We start from the raw sequence: 13706 nt of genomic DNA on the forward strand, positions 1-13706 counted from the left end.
AAGCAGTATAAAAGACAAGTTTGAAAGAAAAATTTTCAAATAATTGATATGAAGCAAAAAAATGAATAAATATATAAGAAATTGATAGAGGAATCTGACATATTCTATTGTTTGGTAATGATGAAAAAATTGATCCGGAAAATGCTAAAAAACATAATACTACGTATTTTGTAAATAAAAACCCTTAAAAATCCAACTAACTTTGCATAAAATTATTTGAGAAATGAGCAATTCATATAAAAATCAAACAAGGACATAACGATTTATGGTGCTTATGATCATTTCCTTCTATCAAACGTTCAAAATGAAATAGTATCTCATCTTAATTCTCTTTACCAAATCTGGATAGTTTTTTATAATACCAGCTTAAAATATATTAAATACAAATACAACTATTAATATTTGTGTAATAGTTATATATGAGGGTTAATAACATGTTAATTTCTGAACTTTGATATTAAAATTGTTATATACTTAATTTTTTTTTGGAACAATATAATCCTAAACTATGAAAGAATAATCGTTTTAACCATTTAACTTTGGATCTGAATGATTTAAGCACTTAATTTTTAAAACCATGATCGTTTTAATTACTTAACTTTTATTCAAAATGATAAAAGCACTTAACTTTATTCGAGTTAGTGTTTTTACACCTTAAACTTTCAGCTAATGACAATATTCAACCCGTAATAACTAACAATCCATAAAACCATATAATGTGTTTGACCTGAAATCAGTCTGTTCAATAATCAATTTAATAACTTTAGTTTTATTCAATATGGTATAAACCTTAAACTTTAGACGAGTTAGTGTTTTTACTCCTTAAACTTTCAACTGAAATAAGGTTGACAATATTCGACTCGTAATAACCCACATTCTATAAACTCAAGTGACATGTTTAATCTAAAACCAATTCATCAACCGCATATATAAGTTTCAAGCTAAACATATCATATGAGCTTATGGGTTATGGATTATTACTTGTTACAAATTGAATATTGACAATTCTAGTTAAGTTGAAAGTTTTAAAAGGTAAAAATTTCAACTCCTATTAAAGTTGAATACTTTTACTATTTTGTTAAGAGTCAAGTGATTAAAACAATGATGGTTTCAAAATTAAGTGGTTTAACTATTTTAAATAAAAGGTAAATAGTTAAAATGATTATTATTATTGTTTTAAAGTTTAGAAATTAGAACTATATCATTAAAAAAGAATCAAACGGCTAAAATAATTATCGTATCAATAAAAACGTTATTATCCATTTATCCTTATATAAAACCAAACTTTAATTTGCAAAGGCAATGTCTAAAGATGATGTACCATCTTTCTGTTAAAAGACCATTTGTGCTTTCTTAATTTTTAATTTGTGTTTATATAAATAATCAAGTACTCTTGTCTGCCACCACTCTCCTTCCTTACATACCCAATGCCTTGAAACTCTTTGACTTCAAAACATTCGGACCAATTTTTACAAACACATCAACAAACTTTCCAATAAATCTTGTATCTACCTATATCTATCTCTCTCTGTATCTATATCTCCAAAAACACAAACACAAAGTGTATGTGCCATTAATGGCTTTGTCCTTAGGGACCTTAAGTCTATGGGACAGTGTCCTGGAATTAACAAAGAAGTCACAAGATAAAAACAGTGATCCATTATTATGGGCTATTCATCTTTCTTCACAGCTAAACTCAGCTGGTGTATCTCTTCCTTCACCTCAGTTAGCAAATCTTTTGGTTTCTCACATTTGTTGGGACAACAATAATCCTATTTCATGGAAGTTTCTTGAAAAAGCATTGATCTTTAACATAGTTCCTCCTTTGCTTGTTCTTGCCCTTCTATCTAACAGGTTTCTTGATATATACATATTTTTTTTATGTGTTTTTTGAATAAAGTTTCCATTTTTAGTAATGGGTCTTTGATTTAGCATTGAAAAAGGTGATAAAAGTGTTTGTGATTATTGATTTCTTGAACTTTTTGTGCCTACTTTGTTTCTTGAGGATTTACCATGGTTTCTTGATTTCAAGTTTTCAACTCTGTTATTATCATATTATATTATTAACTTTTTCTTAGTTTCCCAGAGTTGATTCTGATTTGTTGGATTTTAGTTATGGGGGTCCCTCATGACATTGGTGTATTTAATTTCAAGAAATATAAGTTTACTATATATTTTCATTTTAGGTAGAAATAATTTTTATGGGCCCTTGAGGTACCTTGAAGAGTTTAACTGTTGAAGTTATAGCTGAAGTTGGTATCAATTTTCTAGTGTGTTTTTGACATTTCAACTTTTTTCCATTTTCAAGAATAGGGTATCCATTGATATGTTGCAATTGTTGTATATTTGGTTTTTAGTCTTTTACCACATTGTCTTGAAAGGAAATTTTAACTTGTAATGCAATGGCTTTACATATTTGGTTGATATGAATTTATAGGATTTAATAATGATTAGGATGATATGCTATTGTCATTCTGTGACTGTATTATGTGTGGGGTTCTTATGTTCATTAAACAGCTGGTGATTCTGTAATTTTGCTCTATTTCTCTTTCCAAATTTGGAAATAAGACCAAATTATTACAGCACATCTATTTTTAGTAAAGATGCATCTATATATCATATATGTTAGGAAAATGCTAAACGCAGCCTATAAAAAAATGTACTTTTCCATATAAAATTTTATGGTAAATGTAAAACTATTTAATGCATCTTAACAAAATCCCTTATGGCTCCGTTTAGCAAAACCCTACATGTTAAAACCACATTTCAAGAAAAAAAGGCATGGGAAACAATATTATGAATTTTGTATGAAATAATATTAATGATGAATGTTACCTTTGTTATAGTTCTGTTTCTTGGATCTTTTTCTGACTTGCAACATATTGTTTCAACAGGGTTATTCCAATGCGGCATACCCAACAAGCAGCATTTCGGCTATATATGGAACTTGTTAAAAGACATGCTTTCAAACTCAAATCACAAGTAGAATTTCAAAATTATGAATTGTAAGCAATCTTATTGAGAATGTGGTGTTTTAATATATATTGTAAGGATTAAATAACTTTGTATTGTTTCTTATGCATAAACTACTTGTTAATGCAGGATCATGGATTCAATAGACAATGTTCTCCATCTTTCTCAAATATTTGGCATCAAAGTCAATGATCCTGGCACTTTATTACTCGAGTTCATCTTTTCGATTGTTTGGCAGTTAGTAGAGGCGGCATTAGGAGATGAGGGGCTTCTAGAACTTACAGAAGAAAGAAACATTAAATGGAATAATGTACCTCAAGATATGGAGATAGACAATTACAGTGGAAAGATGAACGAATACCATGAGACATTGCAAAGTAAAAATACCGTGATGGCTGTAGAGTTGATTGGCATTTTCCTGCAAAACAAAGTAACTTCCAGAATTCTTCTTTTGGCTCGCCGAAACATGTCAGAACTTATTTCCCTTAACACTTTGTGTTTTGAACATTACTTTGAATTGAGATAGTAATCAGTTTGACCTTCAAGGTCAATGTGCATTATCTAAATAATGAAATTATCTTTACTCAGGCCTACACATTGGAGAAATTTCATTCAAGACATTGAGGTTCTTATGGTCAACTCTTCAGCACTGAGAAAGTCAAAGGTGGTGACACCAGAAATTCTACTTCAGCTGATATCAGATGATCGTAAAATTATATCCGAGGAAAAGAAAGCAACTTACGTGCAAGAAGTCCACACAATAATGTCTTCATCTGCTAGCATATCTCATAAAGTTGGTGGTTCTTCTTTGTGGATTCCCCTTGATCTTGTGCTTGAAGATGCAATGGATGATACACCAGTTGATACAACAAGTGCCATTGAAATTGTCACACGTAATGCTCTCTTTATACTACATATCTACAGAATAGAAATGGCATTTGATCAAGAACTGTTTGAGTAAAATATGACTGATATTTCTCTTCGTACAGGTTTTGTAAGAGCTCTTCAAGCTTTAAACGGCGCCACTTGGCATGAGACTTTTCTTGGTCTTTGGATGGCTGCTCTTCGTCTCGTTCAAAGGGTTGGGATATTTATCAACTTACTCCATGATTTTGCTTCTTTTAGAAAGTTCCTCAAATGTTTAACCATTTTACATATTTTCAGGAAAGAGATCCAATTGAGGGTCCTATGCCTCGCCTAGATACTCGATTATGCATGCTATTGTCTGTTACAACTCTTGTTGTTTCTGATCTAGTTGAAGAAGAGGAAAGCACTTCACAAAACAATATAAATTATCAAACAACAGAAAGTAGTAAAGAAAAACGACGTATGGAACTGGTTTCTAGCTTACAGAGTTTGGGTGATTACCAGAGCTTATTGACTCCACCGCAGTCAGTAATTCCTGCTGCTAATCAGGCTGCTGCAAAAGCAATGATATTAATTTCAGGCATTAATGTTGGTAGTAGTGCACATTTTGACCTCAGCAGCATGAAAGACATGGCAATCAACTTTTGTAAGTAACATAACTGAAGAAACTATATTCTCAGTGTCAACCTATATAGGGTTGTTTGGATGGGTTTTTATGAGTGAAATTATATCATATCAAAAAAACGGAGTTAGATAATAATTTGTGACAGGTTTTGTTGGGCAAATCAAATTACCAAAACACAATCTGAACACCACTATAGACATGTGTCTTTGCCTTTCATCATAGTAGACAAATAAAAGGGTAATAGAAACACGATTAACTTGGCTTACAGAGACCATGATAAGATTGCCGGTACTTGTAATAAACATTTCACATTTCATCAAATTTATGTTTCTGATTTTGCAGCTGGAAACTTGCATCATTTGATAGTTGAGGCTTGTATTGCCAGAAATTTGTTAGACACATCAGCATATTATTGGCCTGGTTATGTGACTGGTCGAATCAACCAAATACCTCATGGTGTACCTGCTCAAGTGCCTGGCTGGTCAACGTTAATGAAAGGAGCACCAATGAGTCCAGTTATGATGAATGCTCTAGTTTCTGAACCTGCTTCTAGGTATACATATAAAACTTTATAAATGATAATACCATTTGTCAACGAAAATGCAACTGAATTTAGGCTAATGAATTAATGGAAGCCTAGCAGAGCTTGAGAAGGTCTTTGAGATTGCAGTCAAAGGTTCAGATGATGAGAAAATAGCCGCTGCTACTATACTCTGTGGCGCCTCTTTGATTCGAGGTTGGAATGTCCAGGTATAGTAATCAGTTTAAATGTGTTTTCCTAGATAATCCAATAAAAAGGTTCACTGGTGTTGGTTAACTTAAGAGTTATGTTAACTGCAGGAACACAGTTGCTATTTCATTACAAGATTGTTATCACCTGCTCCACCAGAAAATTATTCTGGTAATGATAGCCATTTGATAGCTTATGCCCCTATGCTGAATGTGCTTCTAGTCGGTATAGCACCCATCGACTGTGTTCAGATCTTCTCTCTGCATGGACTCGTAAGTTCAGATATAAATTTATACTATTACTAGAGGTGTCAAATTCGACCCGCTTACTTTTGAATATGTCGACACGGGTTAAGTAATTATGTTTATTCTCTGATGTTCAAACAAGTAATATGATGTGATAAGCTGCCTTGGATATGAGGAATTCTAAATAAAAAAAAGAAAAGGGAAAGTCCACTATTTGACTACTCATATTAGCTTAAATAATGGGTCAAATAGGTCTAAGGTTGCTTAAAAGTGCGTACAACCTCTTAATAGATGTTCATATGCATCCCATTTTTGAGGGTGACCAGTGACCACGACCAACTGATGTAGAAAAGCCAGCTGCTTGAACTCATTTTTCATTCGGGTCTCTCAGGTTCCACAGCTTGCTGGTTCTTTGATGCCAATCTGTGAAGTATTTGGATCATGTGTACCTAATATATCATGGACTCTCACAACGGGGGAAGAGATCTCTGCATATGCTGTGTTTTCAAATGCATTTGCTCTGCTTCTAAAGCTGTGGAGATTCAATCATCCTCCTCTTGAATACGGAGTTGGAGATGTTCCTCCGGTGGGATCACAACTCACTCCTGAATACCTATTATTAATGAGAAATTCCCTGTTGATTTCAAATAGCATATATGAAGATCGAAATAGAAAAAGACTCTCTGAAGTGACGAAAACATCATGTCCTAATCCCATATTCGTTGATTCATTCCCAAAAATGAAAGCATGGTATCGTCAACATCAAGCATGTTTAGCTTCTACCCTTTCTGGTCTTGTTCATTCCCCGGTCCATCAGATTGTTGATAGTCTTCTAAACATGATGTTTAAAAAGATCATCAGGAATCAGCCATTGAATTCTGTATCTGGAAGTAGTACTTCATCTGGGCCTGGAAGTGAAGATACAACTCTAAGACCTAAACTACCCGCTTGGGATGTTCTAGAAGCCGTTCCTTTTGTTGTTGATGCTGCTCTGACAGCATGTGCTCATGGCAGACTATCACCTCGTGAGCTGTGTACAGGTTAGTCGAGTGTGTGTCCATGGATTCCTTTAATTCTATAGCTTCTTTAGGCTCATGAGGTGTTTGTATAATCCTGTTTTCACAGGACTTAAGGATTTGGCCGACTTTCTACCTGCTTCTTTGGCGATTATTGTGAGCTATTTCTCGGCAGAAGTGTCTCGTGGGGTATGGAAACCGGTGTTTATGAATGGAACAGATTGGCCAAGTCCAGCTGCAAATCTTTCCAATGTTGAAGAACATATCAAGAATATATTGGCTGACACTAATGTCAATGTTCCAAGACTTTTTGCAGGTTCCGTCTCTAAGCTATCTGAAAAAGATATATACAATTCTGATGTTTGACCTTCTCTTATTAAAGGATGTGACTTATATATTGCAGGGATAAATTCTCCATTTACACTTCCATTGCCCCTGGCTGCCTTTGTGAGCCTCACCATAACCTACAAACTCGATAAAGCATCACAACGATTTCTCAATCTTGCTGGCCCGGCCTTGGAATCACTTGCAGCCGGTTGTCCATGGCCATGTATGCCGATAGTGGCAGCCTTATGGACCCAAAAGGCAAAAAGATGGAGCGACTTTCTGGTTTTCTCATCTTCACGTACGGTTTTCCTACATGACAATGATGCAGTGGCACAGCTTATCAAGAGCTGCTTCACCGCCACACTTGGGTTAAATAACTCTGTTGTCTCAAGCCATGGTGGTGTGGGAGCACTTCTCGGGCATGGTTTTGGGCCCAACCTTTATGGGGAGATGTCTCCTGTAGCACCCGGGTTTCTATATTTGCGGGTTTATAGATCCATTAGAGATATAATGTTCCTCAGAGAAGATATTATTTCGCTATTAATGCAATGTGTGAAAGATATAGCTTCAAATGGAATTAGAACTACTAAAGCAAAACCGGAACCAAGGTATGGACAAGTTTCACTGGCTACCAGTTTAACCAAAGTCAAACTAGCCGCCCATTTAGGTGCTTCGATCTTATGGATATCTGGAGGGCATGGTCTAGTTCAATCTTTAATAAACGAGACGTTACCTTCTTGGTTCATATCCACTCACAAGTCTGATCAAGAGGAACGAGGTGGTGCTGTTTCAATGCTATCAGGATATGCTCTGGGGTACTTTACTGTGCTTTGTGGAGCATTTGCATGGGGTGTTGACTCGTCCCTGTCAGTATCCAAGTGGCGGCCAAGATTTCTTGGGTCCCATATGGAGTTTCTAGCAAGTGCACTTAATGGGAAGATAACGCTCGGGTGTGATCCTATCACCTGGCATTCTTATGTGACGGGGTTCGTGAACTTGATGGTGGGTTGTATGCCTAATTGGGTGGTGGAAGTGGATATCGAGATTTTGAAAAGGTTGAGTAAAGGGTTGCGGCAATGGAATGAGGAAGAACTAGCCCTTAAACTATTAGAGTCAGGCGGTATTGGTTCAATGGGTGCAGCTGCTGAACTCATCAGTCAAACCAATTCCTGATATTATGATATTCTTTTAGATATATGGAGAACTGAATTTAGCCTTTTATAGAAAATTTTGTAAATTTTTGGGTGTAATCTATCCTTCAGATTTAGCTGTACATTAGTTCTTTTCTGACTATAGAAATCCTGAATCGGCTTGAAAACAATTTTTTATATATAGGCTTCTTGAAACACCGAAAAGCAATTGATAACTGAATGTATTGTGAATTTATACATAACCAAAATTTTATAACTTATATATATTTTTTTGAATAGCGAGTTAGTAGTTAGTAATTAACGGTTAGCATTCGAGACACCACAGTGACATCCAATGTATGCGATGCACGAACCACGCATGCCTGGGATAAAACCCAGGACTCTCGAAACCCCTCTATAATAATCCACTCCTACAAATATAAAAAGTGAGATTCGAACCCTGGTAGCTTTCCCCAAGGTCAAAGACCTTACCAATGGGTCACCAACCCATTGGCTATAACTTATATTGACAAGTGAAAGAAGCTTATACTATTAGTTTTGAGGAATGCACTCTAGCAACATTGTTAATGGAAATGATAATGTTAACTTCAAATGGTGCAATATTTTGTTTCATTAAATTATTTATTTAAAAAAAAATCGAAGACTGTGAATTGATAAATTTGGATATGAGAGTGAAAAAAAACACAAGTAATAACTCATTTGCACGCCAAGACATGGTCTCACATTCTCACCCACACAATGCATACATCCAACATGGCATGTTTGATGTTTCCATTTAGTATCAACTCTCATCCACTGGCATTCAATGGATCCAAACCATGTGACCATCAACTTGGCTAAAACTCACATCTTTTCAGCCTCTCCCCAGCCGACTCCCGTAACAATCTAGCCATCATATGTTGTCAAACACTCATCTCTTTGATAAACACATTGCTGGATCAATAAGACTACATTGTTCCACAAAAAGATTCACTCCTGTTTGAAGATACTCAAGCACATGCAGTAAACTGTTTATGTTTTATTCATATTTAATTTAGTATTACTCTTAAAAAAGGTTCATATACCAACCAAACATGGTCAACAATCTGTCTTTCTTTTCTAACTATAAGTTTGAAGAATTGTTCTAATTATGTCTCAGAAAGAAGAATCAACCCAATTTCTGGAAGGGTAATAATAATAGACAAAGAAACACAGATGACTCTAACACCAACTGCATCTCGTATATCAGCCATGATTTCCTCAGTTGAGACTCAAACTCCTGCAAAAGTACGAAAATTTAACATGTTACTATTGCCGTTTATACAAAAAAAAAAAAGAAAAAAAAAAGACAACTTAAGTGAAATTCTCACAAAAGCAACACAAAGAGCTTTTCAGAAAAGTATACCTATCTATAAACAACAAAAAGCAATGGAAATAACATTGAATATCAAGTAATATTTGCCAAACCATACATGCCAGACACACGAACTTGTTAGTTTACATGCTGTCTAGATGCAAATAACTTAACAGTAGAAATTCACTTTGAAGATCATAAACACTAGCCTGGCCATGTATAACTTCAGTACTTCACATACTAATTCTAATAGGTTTGATGTTACAGATAAGAGATTAACAGAGACAAGTTCTACAGAAAAAGAAAATAAACATAAATACCACAGGCACCGTCTTAGCCACGAGTCCTGACTACAAAAATTTTCACGTAAGTTTGAACTAAAACATTGAAGAAAATGATAAAGACGAATAATATAGAAAAGCACATACAGTATAATGCAGAAAAGGAACAACCATGTTCCCACATGGCCACATCTAAACATTCACAGACTAAAGTGAGTATTCAAAAATTTCTGATCACACACACAGTTCACAGTATAATTAAGTTAGCAAACAATCAAACTCACAAGTTCAACCCCCAAGGACTTTGGCCATCTTCCTATCAATACAATACTCTGAATCCAAATACTACCATCATACCCTTACTTAAAAATAAAACCATTTCTCCATCTTATGAACACTCTCTAAAGCAACTGAACATTAAAAAAACCAATAGCCTATCTTCATTTAGCCGAGGCTTCCACCTTTGTCAACTAAGCGTAAATCGTCAATGCAAAAACGAACTCATATCATGTTAAACAATCACAAACTACAATATCAACCCATAAATAGCCTACTTCGATATCTAAGGTAAAATAAGCCTGGAATAAACAAACTCAGTTCTGCCTTCTCCTCCCATCTTTGAGTCCCTAACCTTGATCAAAAAACAATATATCCAGGTATGAACAAAATCTAGATCAACCAAACATGTGAAAATCAACAACCAAACATGTGAAAATCAACAACCAAACTTCATTCCACTAAAAGCTTCCGTCTTTCATCAGCTAGTGATAATCTAAACACAACTCATATTATGTTGAACATTCAGATATAGCTATCAAAAGAATCCACGATCAAGCATCACCATACCTATATTAACTTCTTGTTTTGCTTACACAGCTCTGCGCCTCTGCCATTCAACATAGCCATTTTCTTCAACTCGATTCTCAAACACTCATGATCAAAATTCACCTCACTCCCTTACTTCCATAAAAAATCGTCAACCTCTGTCCCTAATTCACCAGCACCAGTAGATTTCAAAATCTCTCTCGTCTTTACAAATCAAACTCCCTCACCTGCTTCTATCCTTTACATCATTCACTTTGACTCTCTGATGACCTAATTCTGCAGCAGATTGCAAGACTGATGACAGGAATTATAAAAAGCATGACAAAACCCAATTGGCAATGAGAAAAAGAGGGAGAAGATGTAACTTAAGTATGATGAGATCGGAATAAGAGCCAAAGAATAGGACTAAGATTAGGATAAAGACGTCCAGAACTACATAGTGCTTAATGCATGTGAGTGCATACAATTGTTGCTAGGGTTAAAGTTTGAAGATGGGAATTGGGGTTTTTGTAGTTGTGGTGATTATTAGTGGCAGTTAGTGCAGGTGTGTGTGCAGTTGTTAGAATTAGGGTCTGAAGATGAGGATTGGGATTTTTGTAGTGGTTGTGTTTGTGATTAGTGGTGGTGGCGGTCATTGAGGTTGAAAGGAGGTTATAGTGTAATGTAGGTGAAGGATTGCGGTGAAGCTGCAGGTCGGGACACAGAGAAGTTTTCTCTGGTGTTGGTGACGTCACATGTCGCATGACTTATACGGAAGTCAGATCAAGAGCCAGACATGGGTGCATGCGTTAGTCAATTCCTTTACTTTCAGTGCCTTGTTGCTTTAATGATCTTTTAATGAACTGCACAACTGGTACATATGATAGATGCATCCAGTTCAGAATAAGCCGATCAAAAATATCACCTGAAAAATTCCTATATTTCTCATATTCAATATTCAGGCGATCCTTCTGCCTCAATCCGCCAAAACAGAACTCTGAAGCACCAAATTCCTCACCCTATTAATTAAAGCATAGAATAGTGGATGGAACATAATATCCTATCTTAGGGAACCCCGGTACACCTGCTGGAGCACTACGCAAGTTATTCCTCATGTTTAACACACAAACAAATAGAAGAGCGCTGCAGACCTCATAAACAAATCTTCTGTAACCATCAAATCACCACCCAGATCTTAGAGAAATCCAATCAATCCTCTAGCTATAAGAATATCGTGACCCTCACCCAAAACCAATTACTTGAATCGCAATTGAGTTCACATCTGCCTACCATTATAAAGCCTACTAACAAGTGGTTCTTCTTATCACGCACCAAATTTTATCCATGCAACCCATATATCTCTAATGCAACAAGCGCAAGAACTGTGTTCTGATACTCCTATCTACTAGTGCAATAAACCAAAACACTTACAGCAATACTGCAATACATATATCTACATCAACAAATAAGAAAGGGGTAATAAACATGTAGTCAAAAATCATCTCCAACTATGAGCACTAATGTACCTAAATCCAATAAAGGCTCCATCTTTATCTTTAATAAACTAATAAGAATATAGCCATCAATGCAACAAAATAACTCATAAAATAAAAAAAAAAAAAAAAAAAAAAGAAAGAAACAAAGAAATTCACAATAAAAAATCAAAAATCCAAAATCTTGCAAGCCATCACATACACTTCTTAGTTCTTACCTTCAGGCACCAATTATTGACACTAATTCTAGGAAAGTCAAACACATGAAAATCAACAACCCTGGATACATTTAGCTAAAGCTTCTGCCTTTCAAGATAATAAAGAATAGTGGTCACACACTCATACATACATTACATTATCATTAGGTCATCACATAATCTAATAAAGCTTCCACCTTTGATTAACTAAAAGCAATCCATCACTTCCAAAACACAATCCACATCATGTTAAGCATTCAAAAACATACTTACATAAAACATATATCATAACAAACCAAAAAATGAACTCACTTTTTGTTCCGTCTGCCACGTTTAGGACCCCAACCTTCAAGTTTAGCAACAGGACAACCACATTTCAACCTAAACAACAAAACAGCTCTTCCATTAACAGGAGCCATTTTTCTCAACTCACTTCTCAAACACTCGTAGTCGGGGTTCGTCTCGCTACCGCCTTTCCAAGGCAGATCATCAACAACTCCACCAATTCCCCCAACCTTGCCAGATCTCAACATTTCCTCACTCTGCAACTGCAAATCAAATTCCATTGCTTTTTTCAACCCTTTACACCCCTTTTTCCCACATTTTCTTGACCCGGTTTGACAAAGCGAAAAACTTACAATCAAAGTGAGTGTCAAAGAAATTACGAAAAAAACAGAGAAAAATACGATATGGGTCTGAGAGATAGATATAGAGAGAGAAAGTGGTGGCAAGATGAGAGATAGAGAATGGAAAATATAGTTGAAATACGATGAGATTAAAAAAGCACCGGAAAATAAGGTTAGGGTTAGGATTAAGATGTCTAAGGTGGCTGATGGTGTGTTGTGATGGTGATTGTTGTGTGTACATGTGTTGTTGTTGCTGCTTGTGGTGTTTGATGGTCTTTTAGTGGTGGTCATTGAGGTGGTTGAATGGTGGTTATGGCCCATGGGTTACGGTGGTTTATGGTGGTTGCGAGAAATGGGGTTTTTTCTTGGTGTAATTTGTGCGACTTTTATTTATTTTGGAAGTAAGGTTGAACGAGAGGGATGGATACATTCATACATATGTTACTAGTCAAATACATCATGCTTTTATTTTTTTTGCTCATAAATCAAACAAACACAAATGTAGAAAACTCGAATCTTAGTATAATCCTTTCGAAATTTTAAACCTCATCAAACCTATAGAAGCATTACAATTTTCGTTTCTTAAATGGTATATGTTTTAGGGTTTTTTTTTTAAAACTTGGTTATAACTTAGAACAGTTAATTTATACGATTTTGGTTTTTTATCATATACACTTAAACTTGGTTATGACTAAAAGAGATTGGAGGAATGCTTTTAACTTTAAATAGCCAAGGTTCCAACTTTGTATCAACATATTCTTAACTAAATAAATATTCGATAACTATTTTAACACCTTTTGATTGTAACATATTGAATTCTAAGCACACATATAAAGATTAGGCTGTTAATAACTATTTATGCAGATACAGATAAGTCTTTTTTTCTTCAAGTAATTTAGAGCTTGGCCATAAAAAGTTCCTATTTTATTGGCTACTTGATTTTTAAGTGTAAAATGATCGATGTGAAATGAATTTGGTCGATGAAAATTTGTTTGTAGTTTTGTGATCAAAGTCTAAGACTCCATGTATTATAAGAAA

The 13706-nt window shown here is 35.0% G+C and overlaps 2 protein-coding genes across 2 annotated transcripts; one reads left to right on the forward strand and one right to left on the reverse strand.

Annotated features, from left to right (window-relative positions):
- Nucleotides 1–1492: 1492 nt before the first annotated feature.
- Nucleotides 1493–8113, forward strand: LOC122595638 (mediator of RNA polymerase II transcription subunit 33A). Its single transcript, XM_043768045.1, has 12 exons — nucleotides 1493–1854; nucleotides 2895–3005; nucleotides 3103–3441; nucleotides 3562–3866; nucleotides 3963–4054; nucleotides 4138–4486; nucleotides 4808–5018; nucleotides 5101–5215; nucleotides 5306–5467; nucleotides 5832–6480; nucleotides 6566–6772; nucleotides 6860–8113. The coding sequence occupies exons 1-12, from the start codon at nucleotides 1577–1579 to the stop codon at nucleotides 7954–7956; spliced, it is 3915 nt and encodes a 1304-aa protein (XP_043623980.1). The 5' UTR covers nucleotides 1493–1576; the 3' UTR covers nucleotides 7957–8113.
- An 819-nt stretch (nucleotides 8114–8932) lies between these two features.
- LOC122596446 (uncharacterized protein At5g19025) lies at nucleotides 8933–13101 on the reverse strand. Its single transcript, XM_043769023.1, has 2 exons — nucleotides 12355–13101; nucleotides 8933–9192 (listed from the first exon to the last, which is right to left on the reverse strand). Exons 1-2 carry the CDS (start codon nucleotides 12987–12989, stop codon nucleotides 9174–9176), a joined length of 654 nt encoding a protein of 217 aa, XP_043624958.1. The 5' UTR covers nucleotides 12990–13101; the 3' UTR covers nucleotides 8933–9173.
- Nucleotides 13102–13706: the final 605 nt, after the last annotated feature.

This window comes from Erigeron canadensis, chromosome 4 (assembly GCF_010389155.1).
Source record: "Erigeron canadensis isolate Cc75 chromosome 4, C_canadensis_v1, whole genome shotgun sequence".
NCBI lineage: Eukaryota > Viridiplantae > Streptophyta > Magnoliopsida > Asterales > Asteraceae > Erigeron > Erigeron canadensis.